The sequence below is a fragment of the Gossypium raimondii genome, chromosome 13 (genome assembly GCF_025698545.1).
Source record: "Gossypium raimondii isolate GPD5lz chromosome 13, ASM2569854v1, whole genome shotgun sequence".
In the NCBI taxonomy this organism is placed as follows: domain Eukaryota; kingdom Viridiplantae; phylum Streptophyta; class Magnoliopsida; order Malvales; family Malvaceae; genus Gossypium; species Gossypium raimondii.
In genome coordinates this window covers 58612736-58629817 of record NC_068577.1, presented here as the reverse complement: position 1 = coordinate 58629817, position 17082 = coordinate 58612736, and the positions used below count along the sequence as shown (strand labels likewise).

The 17082-nt window shown below is 35.9% G+C and overlaps 2 protein-coding genes and 1 pseudogene across 5 annotated transcripts; 2 read left to right on the top strand and 1 right to left on the bottom strand.

Annotated features, from left to right (window-relative positions):
- Window positions 1-58: 58 nt before the first annotated feature.
- LOC105782397 (uncharacterized) lies at window positions 59-9418 on the bottom strand. Of its 4 annotated transcripts, none has more exons than XM_052626414.1 (22): window positions 9177-9417; window positions 8983-9028; window positions 8834-8897; window positions 8552-8666; window positions 8392-8459; window positions 8168-8265; window positions 7806-7977; window positions 7347-7572; window positions 7052-7178; window positions 6793-6899; window positions 6573-6665; window positions 5998-6126; window positions 5758-5891; window positions 4936-5028; window positions 4653-4726; window positions 3889-4072; window positions 3705-3776; window positions 2828-2867; window positions 1719-1960; window positions 1017-1194; window positions 727-938; window positions 59-440 (listed from the first exon to the last, which is right to left on the bottom strand). In XM_052626414.1, exons 1-22 carry the CDS (start codon window positions 9223-9225, stop codon window positions 132-134), a joined length of 2832 nt encoding a protein of 943 aa, XP_052482374.1. In that variant the 5' UTR covers window positions 9226-9417; the 3' UTR covers window positions 59-131. The 4 variants fall into 4 exon arrangements, with proteins under 4 accessions (XP_052482374.1, XP_012462559.1, XP_012462560.1 ...); XM_012607105.2 differs by having other exon boundaries at window positions 8983-9026; window positions 9172-9416; XM_012607106.2 differs by having other exon boundaries at window positions 4939-5028; window positions 8983-9026; window positions 9172-9416.
- A 1831-nt stretch (window positions 9419-11249) lies between these two features.
- LOC105783757 (ubiquitin-activating enzyme E1 1-like) lies at window positions 11250-16683 on the top strand (annotated as a pseudogene).
- On the top strand, window positions 15897-16202 carry LOC128036238 (ubiquitin-activating enzyme E1 1-like). The gene has a single exon (XM_052627183.1). The coding sequence runs from the start codon at window positions 15897-15899 to the stop codon at window positions 16200-16202; it is 306 nt and encodes a 101-aa protein (XP_052483143.1).
- Window positions 16684-17082: the final 399 nt, after the last annotated feature.

Sequence of the window (17082 nt, the reverse complement as noted above, 5' to 3'; positions counted from 1 at the left end):
TAATTACTCATCTATTGATGCAAAAGAATTGGTCTACCAGTCTACTGATGCAAAAGAATTGGTCTACCAGGCAACTTGGCAATCAATAGCTAACAAGTGAAAATATACCCCAATTAAAACATTAAATACATTTAATCGTATGAGGTGACACAAAGTGCTACCCGGAGATCGTTTGAGGTTCCACATACATACATCCGATATGTTTCTATTTCTTGTTGATCATCCATGTGAGGTCCGCCGCGCGTGTTAACTGCATAGTGACAGTCACTGCCGCTGTCACGCTTGGAAAAGACAATCTGCCTGAGGATTGGTTCGTGGCCGTTAAGAAGATTGCCCATGCTTAAAACTTTTCTCCATGACTGATTAGCAGTAGGTGGGGTAAACATATTTGACACAACTTGTCTCTCGTTCATCCTTAGCTGCAGCTTCAGGTCAAATTCCTAAGCAAACAAGAGATGTTAAACCCAACACAGTTGAAGGCAAATTCTAAGAAACTGATGCGCTGAAGTAGTAGATTGCAAACAAGAGATGTTAAACCCAACACAGTTACTTGCTGATTTCAGTCTTTATGGAGTAGTAGATTGCAATATTGCCAACATTTTAATCACAAGTCCAACCAGACATGAAATGGATTTTCCCAAGCAATAGTACACTGAAACAGTCCACGATGCCCATGAATGCTAGAGTGGTAAAAGTGAAGAGATTCATGGCATAGAAGCTATTTACCTTCTGAATATCAACATCTGCTGAGCCCTTTCCCATGTTTGGAAGGTAAAAGTCGTAGTAGTCACTGAAAATAGCTTCATAGACACGTGGTGCTTGTATGAATTTATGACGAAGAGAAGCTGCAAGTGTTAGCAACTTCTCAACATGTTCAAGGGCAACACAAAGCCGTTTTAGGTCTCCAATTTTCTCACTATTTCCAGATAACAGATTTGCTGTGACATGCATGAGATTGAAACTTCAATGACCTTAATTTTGAAAATTATAAACTTGCAAGAATGATGAAAGAAAACCTTGCAAAGGCCTTAGTGTAGATGCCATAGTATGGTAGAGTTGGTCCATTTTAGTTGCCATCTGCTTCAAGCTTCCAAAATTCGTCTGGTGCAGTGTGTCAGCTGAGGCTCTGAAGGCAGTACAAACCATTTGCTCAAGAAGCTGATGGGGTCGCACAGTTTCTAGGTAATGAAGTATCTGTAGAATTCAAGAAGCCAAGAAGAATCAAGCTTGATGCATCAAAGAACTGGGTAACAGTTATTACCAAGCTACTTGGTGAGCAAAGTTTCAAGTCATCTATATGTCAGGTAATAAATCTTTGCTACCAATGAATCAAATGTGAATATTTAGGCACAACTCAAGATATGTGGGTACCATTTCTGAACCTCTTCCCCTATAAATCAATTCAGGCGGATACTAACAGAAGGGTTTGCCTCTGGAAACATCATCATCACAAACTTGGGAATGAGTAAGCAGTTTCCCATTGTCAGAGTCAGGATAATGAAACTAGAAATGAACTTTCAAATCATGTTTGCTACTGCACACAACTCTGCAAAGAGTGTTGGAAAGCTTAGGCATTCCAAGTCATAATTTTCAGGCCTAAGGCCACATGTTTGTTCGGTAATGTCTCTGCACGTGACATTATCTTTTTGGTCAAAGGAACCACAGGGGATATCAGTATAATCTTGGTAAAATTAAATTGAGGGGAAAAAAAAGCTAACCTTCTCTCCTTCTCGGTTTGGATCCAGCAGGGGTTTCTGTTCATAAGCAGGCAAACTAGGAGCATCGTTCCAAATCTTTCTCCACGAGTTCCCAGGGCCAGACATCCTCTGTGAAAGTTTTCCTCGAGGGGGCCACTCATCATTTGCTTCACTTCCATCATTCTCCCAATCTCCAGGTGAATGCCACCGGATAAAATCTTCGAAAGCAGCATCTGAGTTTGCAGCTTTAAAGGCTGACATGTCTATTTCAAAATTTGAAGAATTGTCAGGAAAGATGCACAGTGAAGCATAGAGCAGACAAGAACATATTTGAGACTTTAAGCATCAAACTTATGAGAGAAGAAGGTTAAACAGAGAATGAAGGGACCATTTAACATCTAACATCATACAAGCCTGGACTTATTGCCTCTATCCTATTTGCACTCGTACATAAAAAAATTTACCGAATTGGGAGGGCAATTTAAGAATTGATTCCCTCTTATCAGCCTCCAAGGAGAGTGCCTACATGCAGTGTGTGACTCCACTAAGGTAGCCAGTAACTTTAACATCCTCTTCCTTGATGTAAAGTTGAAACATGCAGTTCCATTGATGCATAATTCAACAAAGATGAAATACGTAATGACCTTATTCACAGTTGTACTGCCAGGGAGTTCTTTGGATGAAGTCAGAACGGAAAGAATTCAGCAATTGTTTGGATCCAAAACATTTATATTTAAATACCTAAAATTGGGTCAGATGCAATGAATCCCCAATCTGCCGGACTAGGATTAAAAATTGACACAGGAAAAGATATATCAACTAACAAAACATCAAAATATTTCTAAATAGGGAGGAAGATACTCTTTGTGCCAACTATTCAACAGTTTCTTAGCTCCGTAACTAATCCCCAACAAAACCAGATGTAAATGTTGAAAAGCTTTCTGTTTTCTTTGAACTTTCCCAGTTCAACATCAAAGCATGGTTCCATATAAAATGAATTTAGCAGTCTCTTGAAGTTACATCTGCCACTCCTTATTCTTATCCATCATGAATTTAGCAGTCTCTAATTACTTACAAAGTAACATAACAAAATCACTCTGAAGAGGAAGAGCATTTAGTATAGTTATTACCTGAAGATAATGTTTCTCTCTCCAACTGTGCAGAAAAGTTCTGTAATGAAACAGAAAGCATCCTCTTGAGCGGTAGTAAATAATTAAAGTTGTTCAAGACAACATGAAATATATAAAAAATGCTATAACTTCTTTTTTTTTTCCTTCTAATTATAATCATGATGGATGAAACACGCAAACAAAAAATGTATAAAGGTAAATCTATTGCCAACTGTGATCAGCAAATTAGATCCTATTCATGATTCAGAGATAGCCATAAAATTAACAATCAAGCATCCGTTAACCAATTAATGAAGGAAATAATGCTATTGAACTGCAAAATGAAGTATTGCGAGAGAAAGCCAACCCGTAAATGCACAGTGAAATATAACTCTATTAATTCTTTGGTGCCTGAGCTAAACAGTAACTAGAAAAAGCTGCTAGGTATCAGTTTTGAGTCACTGATTGTTAAAGAGAAACATATCATTAAAATGCTTAAAGCACATTAAATCTTACTTTGGCTTGAGAGAACTAATATGTCAGGAAGAAGGGAGAGGGCACGCAGAACATAAAATTTCAATGCCAAAACCAATTTTATATCGGCAACCTGATTCTTTGTCAAGCAAAATATGGATATCTCCATCCAGTTAATTCAAGTAAATCATTTAGTGGTCATTGGACTCATTACATGACTGTCTGAACTGATCTACAACTGACTAAATCCTTATACAATCCAAGTTCAAGGGTGTGAGAAGCAGGATGGCTACCTTGACTAATACCATGTTTACAACATACGACTCCCAGGTGATATGTTTTAGATTAATGGTTTGTCTGATGCAACAAAAAAAGAACAACCTGACATTCATAAGCAAATGGTTTCTAAAAAACTTGGGCTTACAAATGAATCACCAAAGGCCTCGACAGCACGGAGTCGTTCTTCATGCATGTCTTCTGTCATGAGTGGTGCATTCTATAACAGTTCAAAAGAAAAGAGAACCGCTACGTTAAGCATACTTTGTAGGAGTTTTTTTTTTTTTTTTTTTGCGGGGGGAGGGGGGGTAAAGCAGAGATGTGAGAGAAACCTGTGTAAATGGAGCATGCAAGCTCTGACACGAATTCAGAAGCCTCATAGACCCTACAGGACCAGCTGACCCTCTCCTTTTAGAATCTGAAGTGCTTTTATCAGCAGAATAGACATCTTGAGAATTGGTACTGAACTTTGATATAGATGTTTTAGATTCATTAAAACCTTCTAGAATCAAGGGACTGCAAAAACCAAAAGGATATCATGTTTTTATTATAACTTTGGTCCAAAATAAAAGGATGCAGTAACCTATTGCACACTGCAGTACAAAAGGAGAACATATGAATTGATAAATTTGTTATCTCATTTGTATTTCATAGAATCTTTTATAATAACTAATTATTGTGATATGGAAAAGTATTACAAGATACATCAAAATGAACCTTCTAACTCAGGAATTCTAGACATGCAATTAACCCAGGTTACATATCTGCTGAAGTAAACAGAAAATGAACCCAGCATCTCATACATCATTTTTTAAAAATGCACCACCTAGTCAGGTAACAAGGTGCTTGGATTTGTCATTCTCACATATTCAATGAGCCCCACTAATTCTGCCTACACAAGTACCAATATAATAAAGGCAGAGAATGAATGCGCTTTAATCAGTGTCATCATAAGAGTAATCTAAAATGGACCAACTAATATCTCTTATGTAATATAGTTAAAGCAAAAGCAGAGAACCAAAAAGGAGTTGTCAAATCCACTAAGGACAACAAATTTTTATGAAGAAACCAAAGAACTCTCACTTGCTTAGTTCACCTGTCACGTTTCCCATCAAAATCCTGACTCTGAGTAAGAAAACTAGTAGACTCCTCTCCAACTTGAATATCTTCCTGCATTTTTTATCAAATGACGAGGTCAAGCCAAAGACAATATGACGAACCAGGACCGTAGTGGTACAAGTAGAATAGATGTAACAAGAAAGAGAAAGGTAAAAAGCATGAGAAGAAGGGGTAGACTCTTTTTTCTCAACCTCCACCTCGCCTTACTATCAAATACAATAAGCACAGTGAAGGAACAAGAGAAGCCAAAAGGGGCTTACAACCTCCATATGTGCAAACACATCATCATTACTTCCAAGACAGTCTTGAAATTCTTCATTGAGTTCACGCTTCTTCTCAATGCATATTGCAAGCTGACAAGTAAAAGGGCAAAGTAAAATAATTCAATGGTCATCATATTGCTTGAAGGAAAAAGAAAAAGTGAATATTAAAAATAAACTAGTTACATAAATAAGATAAGATTCTTCATAAACAAGTACCTACTAGAGGAAGAAAAGTAAAAACAAAATGGAACATACAAGATCTTGACAACAAAATGCAATCAAGGTAATTTTCTACGGGTCTAAGTTTAGCCTGCAACAGAGCTTTGTAAATCACATTAAAGCATGCGCCATTCAGTGTAACCAATGGCTCTCAGGACTTAAGAGAACCATTTTACTGCAAACCCATGTCTAACCTAAAAGATTTGAACTAGAAAGCTAGCAGACAAATTAGAGTAGCAATGATAATTAAAAAATTAGCTAAAGGTCTCATGAAATAAGTGCATGGCAAATACAGCTATACTGTCTTCATTTTCCCCTCCAACTTGGGTAAACTGAATTAAGGGTAAAAGATAGTAGTAGAGTATGAGAAAATTGTTTGACAGTTAAAAGTACAAAAGGATGCAAGAGAAAGAAGCTAAATTAGAAAGACGACAATAACTAATAAGCACCATCCAGCTGGAAAAGAAGTCAATGATACAAGCTTGACACACATATAGGAATTTCGGCTCCTTTAAGAACCCTATATTTCAATCAATATTAACTGTCTTCACTTGAAACATAGTCACAAGCTGTCAAACAATGACCATTAGATTTTATTACCATTTGTAGTTTCTGGTTGATTAAACAAGTTGCTAGGTCAATTGAACCATGGGCTGGCATTTTAGGCAATGGCTGTGACTCTTCCCAATACCAACGAATTTCTCGAACAAACTCTACCCACAACACTGCAATGGCTAAACACACAAGAAGAATAACCAACATTTAGTCAAGGAAAATGTTACAAGGTCAAATACAGACATTTTACTCTAGAAAGTTTATCATGCATGATTCCATTCTTACCACGTATGCTACAATTGCCAAACCATAATGAGTGTAAACAGAACTGCGCAAAAAGAGACTCAAGAGGTGCGCCTTTAATTGCTTGAGAACTCTTATGTTTGCCTTTAGCAAAATCAGGAAATTGACGACCTGTTATGTAAAATTAGAAAGAAACAAGTGAATTTTAAACAATAAGTCATATGTGAAGGCAGAAAATTAATAGCTTAAGAACTCTTATATTTGCCTTAGCAAAATCAGGAAATTGAAGACTGTTATGTAAGGTTAAAAAAAAGAAAAAGCTGTTCTCCCTTGAGAAGTCATATGTCAAGAAAGAAAATTAATATTCATAGAAACTACTTAAACAAGCCAGCAAAGCTGACGATGAGTTGAGAAAAGGCAGATTTTTCTTCTTTTTGGCCAAAAAGAGCATTTGGTTATTTCTAGAAAAAGACACAGAGATGGAGAAGGTAACTTATGCCACAGCAAGAAACATCAAAGACTTTATATAAGCACATAGAGAGAAATATATAAAGCACGCAACATATTCTTGGAGATATAACACATCAAAATGCTTAGCGAATTGAAAGAAAAAGTACCCTCAAGCAAAAGATCTTTAAGCACACGATCAAGGACGGTAGGTGGCGGTATAACCATAGAGGACTTTAAATTGTCTGAACCAAGATTTTCATCTGCTAGTAACAAAATGCATGAGTTACAAAAAAGAACAAGTTACACAATTTAAAATAAATTTCGAGGTGACTTCAATACATCCGCAGCATCATATATATGCCAAGATGCAGATAGAGCTATTAAGACCTGAAACGAAATCCTCCATAAATTGAGCTTCAAATGACATATCCAGTGCACTAACCAAAAGCTGCAACTGGGAAGCAAATCCAATTCTGTCTCCTTTTGAACTATCACTTCATACAAAAAATCAATATAATCAGATATGCCATAGGGAAAGACATTAAGGAACTAACAAATCAAAAAGGACCATAAAAACAAGAAGATAAATTTGCAGGACCAATCTCAGTTTCAGAATAAATATAGAACACATGCACAAATTCCTTACAGATTTGGAGACAAATTTGGAGTTAGAATCCACTTCTCGGCTTCATGGGGTGAAGCATTTTCCATTTCAGCCATTTCCAAGGAGCTTTCAATCACCTTTTCTGACCAAGTGGTCACCAAATCAAACCCTACATGCATAGTATCCATCAAACCAGTGCCTGCCGGCTATGCATAAAGAAAAAGCAGTCTCTCAAAGCTTCCATCAGCTCAGAGACCCTGCAAATTATCTACGAGACAGAGTTTTCCACCAGCCTCCTCTTAATAAAGAAAAATGAGCATAACAAAAATAAGATTACCCTTTACTGGATCTTCTGCAGAATACCATTCACTCCAAGGGCAATCATCATCCCAATGCTTCCTATTGTGATTGCCACCGTCAGGCATCTTTTCAGATTCTGCATTTTCAGCATCAGCGTCTTGGATACCATCATTTTCATCATCATTGGGAAGGGTTCGATAAGTAAGTTTCATCATAAGATATACTTTGAAGAGATGTGTCAAATGGTCCGATGTCCAGTAAGCCTTCAAAAATAAGAGCATAACATCAATGTGTATAAAAGACATTAAAAAATCTGATGTAAACACTCTTGCATAGACACGAGAAATAACTATAAAATGCTAGTTAAAAAACCTAATGTTATCTCACTACCATAGTAATAATTGACCCATGTTAAATGCCAAAAACAAACAAACACTATAGTTTGTGAGCTGGAACAATCAATGTCACATTTTTAATAAATAACAAGGGAACTTACAAACTTAGAAACAAACAATTCATACAATCCTTCCAAATGCATGAACTTTACAGGAACTTGGCTACCAATACGATCTGCCTCAAACCTTCTAGTAAAAATAGTTCCCATGTTCTGGATTCCAATAAACGCTTTTCTTGAAGGATCATGGACTGGCACAAATGCTGGCCACAAACTGCAGCACCAAAATTTATATAAGTTTCAGATTCAAAGTTATTAGTAATATTTCATGTAACAAATATACCAAGGTTACAAATATGAATAATTAGAATCTATTAACGATTAATAACATCACATGTTGCTATGTCAAAAGCAGATCAAAGAAAATTATACTTAATGGCAGCATATTTCTGTCAGAAACCCACCATGAACAATTTGACAAAGCAATTGCAACAGCACTTAAAAGCTTGCTAGACTCTGGAGCATCAAGTACCACACCGCTGGCACTCTGAGGTGAAATCACCTGTTGATGGCACACATCAGGCGCAAAGGAAATGAAAGCATCATAACATTATACAAACAGAAGTGAACTATTATCAAGAAGACTATTGAAAGAATAGGAAGGGGCAGTACAAGATGCTGAGCGTACCAAGAATTCTTTTACTCCAAAACAAAGTTGCAAATCATGCAAAGTGCAATTCCAGTCAGAAATGTTGCCTGTGCCAATCAAAAACGCAAGTCAAGAAACATAAGTTCAAACCCGGTAGCTCAATGATTAGGGGGTAAAAGTAATTTTTCACCAAAAATACCATTATTGTCGATCCCAAAGTAGTACTCCATGGAATAGATTTTTGTAGCATCTTTCAACTCGGATTTAATCCTATACATTTTATTAGAATAATCCAAATGAACAGCTCCCTTTTCCTACAAAGGACATGAAATCTGCTTTCATTGAAAGTGATCATGGGATAGCAAATAGAATCTTATCCTGCATCCTTATTCTTATCTATAAAAACTATGTAGAAGAAATTAAAAGATTTTGAATAACCAGAGTTAAATAGAACAATATTCTGAAATCAACGCAAGCGTACCAGCAAATTCTTTGGACCATCAGCTGACCACTGTCGACAAGTAGCCTCTATTTCAGATATGAACCTAAAAATTCGATAAGATAATATTAAAAAGGGAAGAAAAATAAATGAGTAAAATGCAGTACTGAAATCGTCAAGTTATTAAACACCTTTCCCATGAAGAAGCCAGAGTGAAATCATCAAAGTGTTCAATCTGCAGCAATAACCAGTAAACTTCAATTTTCCAACCAAAAAAAAAATCAAAAGAAATTCAAATTGCTTTCGAAATTTTCTAGCTAATGGAAACTAGGAAATCAAAAACAGGAAAAAAAACAAAAGTGAAGATGTGAATGACAAACTTCCTCTTCTTCTTCATCGTCTTCAGTTAAATTGGCTTTGCTTGTAGATGCCATGAAAGAATCACGCGTTATCGAGCAGGTAAAATCAGCTTCAAATTTTGGTTCCGTCGCAAATTGCCGGTGGCTACAGAAAATTAATCAAAATCAATCGTTCATAGCAAAAAGTATAATCAAAAGCGATGAGGGTGACAGGGAAAGATCTGGTTCTCAAGGAAAACGCAAGTAAAAGTAGGAAAAGCAATTTAGCCATGGAATTACAATAAGCTCGATCTAATGCTAAAGTTTTGCAAAATTAGACTTACCTCCCCAAAATTATTCGTAATGACAAAAGTTTCTCGGTTTTTTAGTTAAAATTCGAAATTTGTCTTTTAACATTCCCATCCTTCAAGTCTGACCAATTTTTCGAACCAAGCTCTAAAATGCAAATAAAGTAGGTTAACTAGCAGTCTCTTCCCGCATCTGATCATGCCGGAACCGTGTGTCTTAAACTTCACTAAGGTGGAATTTCATGAGAAGTCCCTCTACTATAGATATAAGATCAATTTGATCCATGTATTATTAAAAAGAATTAAATAATATCAAATTGGAATAAAATTATCACTGTCTAAAAAAAATGAGGTGAAAAATATTCTTTTCACTCATATTTCAACACCAAACAATATTTTATCATCAAAATCATAAAATGTTTTTAAAAGATAACTCCTTAAACTATAATTGACATTTTTTAAAAGTAAATGTTAATTATGTTAAAATTTAATCTTATTTTATTCTTTTCAACTGTCTAATTTAATTTTCTTATAATAAAGAAACATGTGGTGGTACATTTACCCTTTACTAAAGATTAACTTAAACTTATTTACATCTTCATATTATTTTCTATTTTATAGAAATATAATAGTTTTATTTAATATTTACTATTTTATATTATTTTCATTTAATTGTATACATATACTAATGTTATATTATGGTATTATATATTTCATTTTATTTTATTTAATTATGTATAGTATAAAATAAATTTTTTTATATATATTATAAATAAAAATAAAAATAGTTCGAGCTAAGTTTGATATTTGAATTTTAAAATTCAAGCTTGACTTATATTTTAGACGAGTATTTTCCCTAAATTAATTTTTTTATCTAATGCTTTTAAATTTGAATAGATAACCCGACTCATAAATAAATTTAATAATCTGATTTGCCATCATTATGTTTGTTATATGCATGAATGCATCTCTCAACCTTGCCCATAGAAGCCTCCCTAGGACTAACTTCTCACTCTTGGTACCTCACTAAACTCAAAGGCCTCACCTAAGATAGCTCATGTTCAATTTTGACATATTCCACATGTGAAGCTATCAAACAGTGGCGGAACCAAAAGAGGGCTGGAATTAAATTATATATTTTTATGATAGTAAAAATATAATTTCACCATTTTAATAGTTTATATATTTATAATATTAAAAGATTAAATCAAATATTTATCATTTTGAGAGGCCAAAGCATAATTTTACCATTACTAATTTAAAAATTTATAACTTATAAATGACTTAAATAAAAATAATTCTATTTTAGGGGAACCGGGGCTCCTGCCAACATCCTAGCTCCACCACTGCTATCAAACAAGAATCCATATAAAAAAACTATCAATCTTGCCATCAAACAAGAATCCATATAAAAAAACTACCAATCTTGCCAGGAAAGGCTTTAAGCGTACCATGCGTACAATTGTAGATTTGATAAATATTTTTCAATTAGATCATCCAATATTTTTTGGAATTTTGAAATTCAATATTGATACAAATAATAGTCGTTAATCTATTAATTAGATTTTCACTGAGTAGTAGTAAGCTAACACGACATTGTATATATGACAATATGTTTGGTGAGGACTGTAATTTAAAAAATTGAAAAAGTATAGAGACCAAATACATAACTTTGCAAAATACAGGGACTGATAGAAAAATTTAACCTAAAATCTCCTTTTACATGAACATGATCCATTCATTGACCGTTTAATTGCCTTGTACGGCCCACGTAATTCCACCTGAGTTAAAATTTATCCTCCCCTAGTCTCTCTCAAAACCCAAAACAGAGACAAAAAATGAAAATGGTTGCTTGCATTGCACAGACCCAAAACCCTCAAAAGAAGAACTTTTTGCAAGTCCATAAATGGCCTTCCCCTCATTCTCCTTGTATTAACTCCCCATTGAACCATAATAAACTCATTGAACAACAATTTCCATCATTTAATTCTCTCTCCTATTTTCCCGCAAATTTTCTTCTCTTCTTTTATCAGATCCTAATAGGTACGTTTTTTTTTTTCCAATTTTCAGTCGTTTAATTGCTTGATTAAGGATAAAAAGAATGGTCATGTTTAGGATTCGCTCATATTTCTTTGGTTGAAATGAAAATGTTTGGGCGATGAATGATATTAGAAACTGTGTATACATTTGTGGCATTGGCGGTAATTTTTTTTATTGTGTTTCTTGGCAGTTTACTGCGCTATATGCTTCCAAGAAAGAGAGCGGGTGAAGGAGCGGTTGTAGGAGAGAGTGAAAACAACAATATAAAAGACGTTTGTGTCACATCGGAGATCAAGAAGCATCGTATTTGTGCCTCTGCTTCCACCTGTTTGACGGTTAATAACAACACCGTAACCGTAGGGAACAATAGTAGTAGCCATAGTAGCAGTAGCGTGGTCGAGCCATCGATCATGACTCTCGGCTACGCGAAACATAATGATATAGATGAGGATCTATACAGCCGGCAGCTTGCTGTTTGTGGCCGTGAGACTATGCGGCGTCTTTTCGCCTCCAATATCCTCATCTCCGGGATGCAGGGACTCGGTGCTGAAATTGGTATTGATTTCCTACTTTCTTGAATTTGCTTTGTGTTCTTGAAAATGAATCACTTTCTTGTTCTTTTCAAATATCAATTGCTTTGGGGTGCTGATTTTTTTTCTTATGGCGGTCTTTAACGAGTTTCTTGTTCTGCATGATAACTATATCTGTGACTTTGAGGTATTAATTGCATTAGTGCAGCATTGCGCACTGTGTTATTGTTGTTTAAAGTCATTTATAGCGTTATTGGTCCACCATTAGTTGAAATGCTGTTGTTAATAGCATTCTGAGAACTTAGGACGGAACCCTCAACATCTGTGTATTTAGCATAATCATTACAGATTATAATCTTTATACATTTAACTTTGGAGTTCAATAGCTGCATAAGCAGGTTTATAAGCTTGCCATGTGCTAATCTAATTATGAGCAAGACTGCAGGAGAAAAATATAAAAGTAAAAACCCTTTGTTTTATTTGATTTAATACCTACAGTGTTAAGTCTATGGTTGCCAAATTTTGCTCGCTTCAATGTTATTTTTTGCTTTCTGCAGCTAAGAATCTCATTCTTGCTGGTGTCAAGTCTGTCACCTTGCATGATGAAGGAATAGTGGAGTTGTGGGATTTGTCAAGTAATTTTGCTTTCTCTGAGAATGATGTTGGTAAGAATAGGGCAGTTGCTTCTGTTCAGAAGTTGCAGGAGTTAAATAATGCTGTCCCAATTTCGATCTTAACAACAAAGTTGACAAAAGAACATCTTTCTGATTTCCAGGTATTTCCCTCATGTTAAGTTGCTTGCTGATGAATCTTGTTCTTTGACATGTCTTAGTATCAAGTTTAGCCTTACGTGATTTTTCTTGTTAGCATTGAAATCTGGTGTTGGGTTATGTTAGCAGGCCGTTGTATTCACTGATATAAGACTTGAAAAAGCCCTTGAATTCAATGACTACTGCCATAATCAAAAGCCCCCCATTTCGTTTGTCAAGACTGAAGTAAGAGGCCATTTTGGTTCTATCTTTTGTGACTTTGGTCCCGAGCTTACTGTTGTTGATGTCGACGGAGAGGTACCACACACAGGCATAATTGCATCCATCAGTAATGACAACCCTGCCCTAGTTTCATGCATTGATGATGAAAGACTTGAGTTTCAGGATGGGGATTTTGTTGTGTTCTCTGAGGTTCAAGGAATGACAAAGCTCAATGACAGAAAGTCCCAGAAAATTAGAAGTGCAAAGCCATACTCATTTACTCTTGAGGAGGACACAACAAATTTTGGTACATATGTGAAAGGTGGCATTGTCTCACAGGTGAAACAGCCGAAGGTGTTAAAGTTCAACCCATTGAGAGAAGCTCTTTAAGATCCTGGTGATTTTCTTCTGAGTGATTTCTCAAAGTTCGACCACTTACCTCTCCTGCACCTAGCATTTCAAGCATTGGATAAGTTTATATCTGAATTTGACTGCTTACCTGTTGCTGGGTCAGAAAAGGATCTATTGCTGCTAACATCAATGAGTGCTTGGAGAGGGAAAAGTGCAAGATATTAACCCAAAACTTCTGAGGTGCTTTGCCTTTGGTGCCAGAGCAGTACTTAATCCCATGGCTGCCATGTTTGGGGGAATTGTGGGACAAGAGGTTGTTAAAGCATGTTCTGGAAAATTTCATCCTCTTTTTCAGGTTGGCTGGAACACTCTCTCTCTTTCTTTCTCCTTCTCTGTCTATCTCATATGTATTGTCTGATTGTCATGAGGCACATGTATATCTGGCTGCCTATTTGCACATGCATGTATGGATGCCTATGCGCACATAATTTATACATTCTTGCATATGCTATTTGGGCTTTATGTCTAATTAATGCAAATTGATGAACCTGTTTTGAAGTTTTAAGCACCTCTAATGTTTTTTTGTTAGACAGTTAAATTTTGGTTTTATTAGAATTAGAGGCTTTGTTAAGTAGAAGGTGAATTGGAACCTTTTCAGCTCAATCACTTTCAAGAACCTAATCTATAGCAATTTTCTTCAACTTATTTAATTTGCGACAGTTTCACTGCTTATATATATTGCTATCTGCTTTTCAACTGTACTTTTAGTGGAAGTTTAACCTTCACTGTGTTTTTACCAGTTCTTCTATTTTGACTCGGTGGAGTCACTTCCTGTTGAACCTTTGGACCCAATGATTTTAAACCGTTGAATAGTCGTTATGATGCACAAATATCGGTGTTTGGCTCTAAACTTCAGAAGAAGCTGGAGGATGCAAAAGTTTTTATAGTTGGATCTGGTGCTCTAGGCTGTGAGTTCCTAAAAAATCTAGCATTGATGGGTGTTTCATGAGGGAGCCAGGGCAAGCTAACAATCACTGATGATGATGTAATCGAGAAAAGCAACCTCAGCAGGCAATTTTTGTTCCATGATTGGAACATTGGGCAGGCTAAATCAACTATTGCTGCTTCTGCTGCTGCATCCATAAATTCTCAGCTTAAAATTGAAGCTTTGCAAAATTGCGTGGGTCCTGAAATTGAGAGTGTGTTTAATGATGCCTTCTGGGAAAACTTAACAGTGGCCATTAATGCATTAGATAATGTTGATGCTAGGCTGTATGTTGATCAGAGGTGCTTGTATTTCCAGAAACCACTTCTTGAATCAGGAACTCTTGGTGCTAAATGCAACACTCAGATGGTGATTCCTTATCTGACTGAGAACTATGGAGCCTCAAGAGACCCACCTGAAAAACAAGCACCCATGTGCACAGTGCACTCATTTCCACATAATATTGACCACTGCTTGACATGGGCTCGATCTGAGTTTGAGGGCTTGCTTGAGAAAACTCCTGCTGAAGTGAATGCCTGTCTATCCAACCCGGTTGAATATGCCACCTCAATGAGAAATGCTGCTGATGCTCAGGCTAAGGATAACTTAGAGCGCATCCTCAAGTGTCTTGATCGGGGAAAATGTGAGACATTCCAGGATTGTGTGACCTGGGCTCGCCTAAGGTAGTGCTTTATGTGATCGAGGAAAAATGCTTCATTTGCATTTGCTTCTAATACAAACTTCTTATAATGAAATAATGCTTCTTGTGCTCTCAGATTTGAAGACTATTTTGTTAACCGGATTAAGCAGTTAAAATTTACATTTCCTGAGGATGCTGCAACCAGTACCGGGGCTCCCTTCTGGTCTGCTCCAAAGCGATTCCCACATCCACTTCAGTTTTCCGCAGTTGATCCTAGCCATCTCCAATTTATTATGGCAGCATCCATACTTAGAGCTGCAACATTTGATATTCCTGTCCCTGACTTGGTGAAGAACCCTAAGATGTTGGCTGAGGCAGTTGAGAAAGTAATAGTCCCCGATTTTCAGCCAAAGGAAGATGTGAAAATTGCGACTGATGAGAAGGCTACACGTTCTGCTGGCTCTGTAGATAATGTAGCTGTTATTAATCAGTTACTCTTGAAGTTAGAGCTTTGCCGGAACAATCTGTCATCTGAATTCAGGATGAAGCCAATTCAATTTGAAAAAGGTTTGCTCATATCTACTCTGTTGGGATAGCTAGTTGTGCTATTCTGGATTATTTTTCTTCTTTCTAGAAATTTTTTGTAGCTATTATGATAATTGGTGGAAAAATTTTGGTTTACGACTAGTTAGTAGGAAACTAGGTTTGAGGTTTATCTTTTAAATTCTGGTTACAAATAATTTTTCTTTTGGTGTCAATTGAGCATCTTTAATCAACCTGTGATTCCATGAATTGCAGGATGATGATACAAACTTTCATGTGGATCTTATTGCTGGGCTTGCCAATATAAGGGCAAGGAACTATAGCATTCCTGAGGTGGATAAGTTAAAAGCGAAGTTAATTGCTGGAAGAATCATACCAGCAATTGCCACTGCCACGGCTATGGCTACAGGCCCTGTCTGCCTCGAGTTATACAAGGTTCTAGATGGAGCACATAAAGTGGAGGACTATCGAAATACATTCACAAATTTAGCACTGCCTTTGTTCTCTATGGCTGAGCCAGTCCCACCCAAGGTCCTGAAACACCGTGACATGAAGTGGACTGTATGGGACAGGTGGGTCTTGAGAGATAACCCCACACTGAAACAAGTCATCAAATGGCTCAAAGGCAATGGTTTAAATGCTTACAGCATATCCTATGGAAATTGCCTGCTCTTCAACAGCTTGTTCCCAAGGCACCGGGAATGATTGGATAAGAAGGTGGTGGAAGTGGTTCGGGAATTTGCCAAGGCAGAATTGCCTCCATATAGATCCCACTTGGATGTGTCAGTGGCATGTGATGATAATGAAGGCAACGATATGGACATTCCTCCGATATCCACCTACTACCGCTGACAGATGTTTTCTTCTAATCACCGAGGTTTAAGGCTGCTTCAAGTTTTATTCTGATGATCTGGTGTTAATAGCAGATGAACATACAAATGGATTAAATTCTGCCAAAGGCCTTGCACATTTCATATAGCATTAGATTAGTGTAGTTGTAGAATATGATAATAATAATTTTCTTACGTCATTTCTTGGCCGTGCATGCTTCTCTTGTAAATATGTACAGTAATGTTAGAATCTGGTCAGTTCTAAATTTCTTAAGTATTCATTCCGGTTGGGATTTGAAAACATGATAAAAAAATTGTTTGAAATATTTAATTTCGAAGGTACATTTATGGTTGAATTTCTTCTTCTTCTTTTTAACTTACAAATATAGTTAATATAAATTGAAATTTTCAATGGTCAATTACTTACTTTTTATTCCTTTTACACCATCCAGTTATAATTTTATTTACGAAATCAGAATTCCTTCTCCCAGAAGTTTTAAGAATATAAAATAAAAAATAACACCTATTACATTTGGTAAGTTAAGAAATTCTCTTTCAATTATTCAAAATTTTTATATATAAATTAATATATTATTTGAAATTTTTATTTAAATTTTTGTTATTATTTTTTTAAAGCTTTAATTGAGTAACTTTAGATCAAGTCGATTTGAAAACTTGTGTCAGTAGTACTATAGATTAATATCTATTCACGAATAAAAGATTGCTTATATCTCAAGAAAAAAACTTTTGGATTT

What these genes read in the sequence shown, in the direction of transcription:
- LOC128036238 (XM_052627183.1), top strand. Translation starts at nt 15,897, where the DNA reads ATGGCTACAGGCCCTGTCTGCCTCGAGTTATACAAGGTTCTAGATGGA.
- LOC105782397 (XM_012607105.2), bottom strand. Translation starts at nt 9,225, where the DNA reads ATGGCATCTACAAGCAAAGCCAATTTAACTGAAGACGATGAAGAAGAA. An exon ending in GAGAGAAACATTATCTTCAG is followed by an intron (nt 1,961 to 2,827) that starts GTAATAACTATA and finishes ATTTTGAAATAG; the next exon opens with ACATGTCAGCCTTTAAAGCT. An exon ending in TACACTAAGGCCTTTGCAAG is followed by an intron (nt 939 to 1,016) that starts GTTTTCTTTCAT and finishes TGCATGTCACAG; the next exon opens with CAAATCTGTTATCTGGAAAT.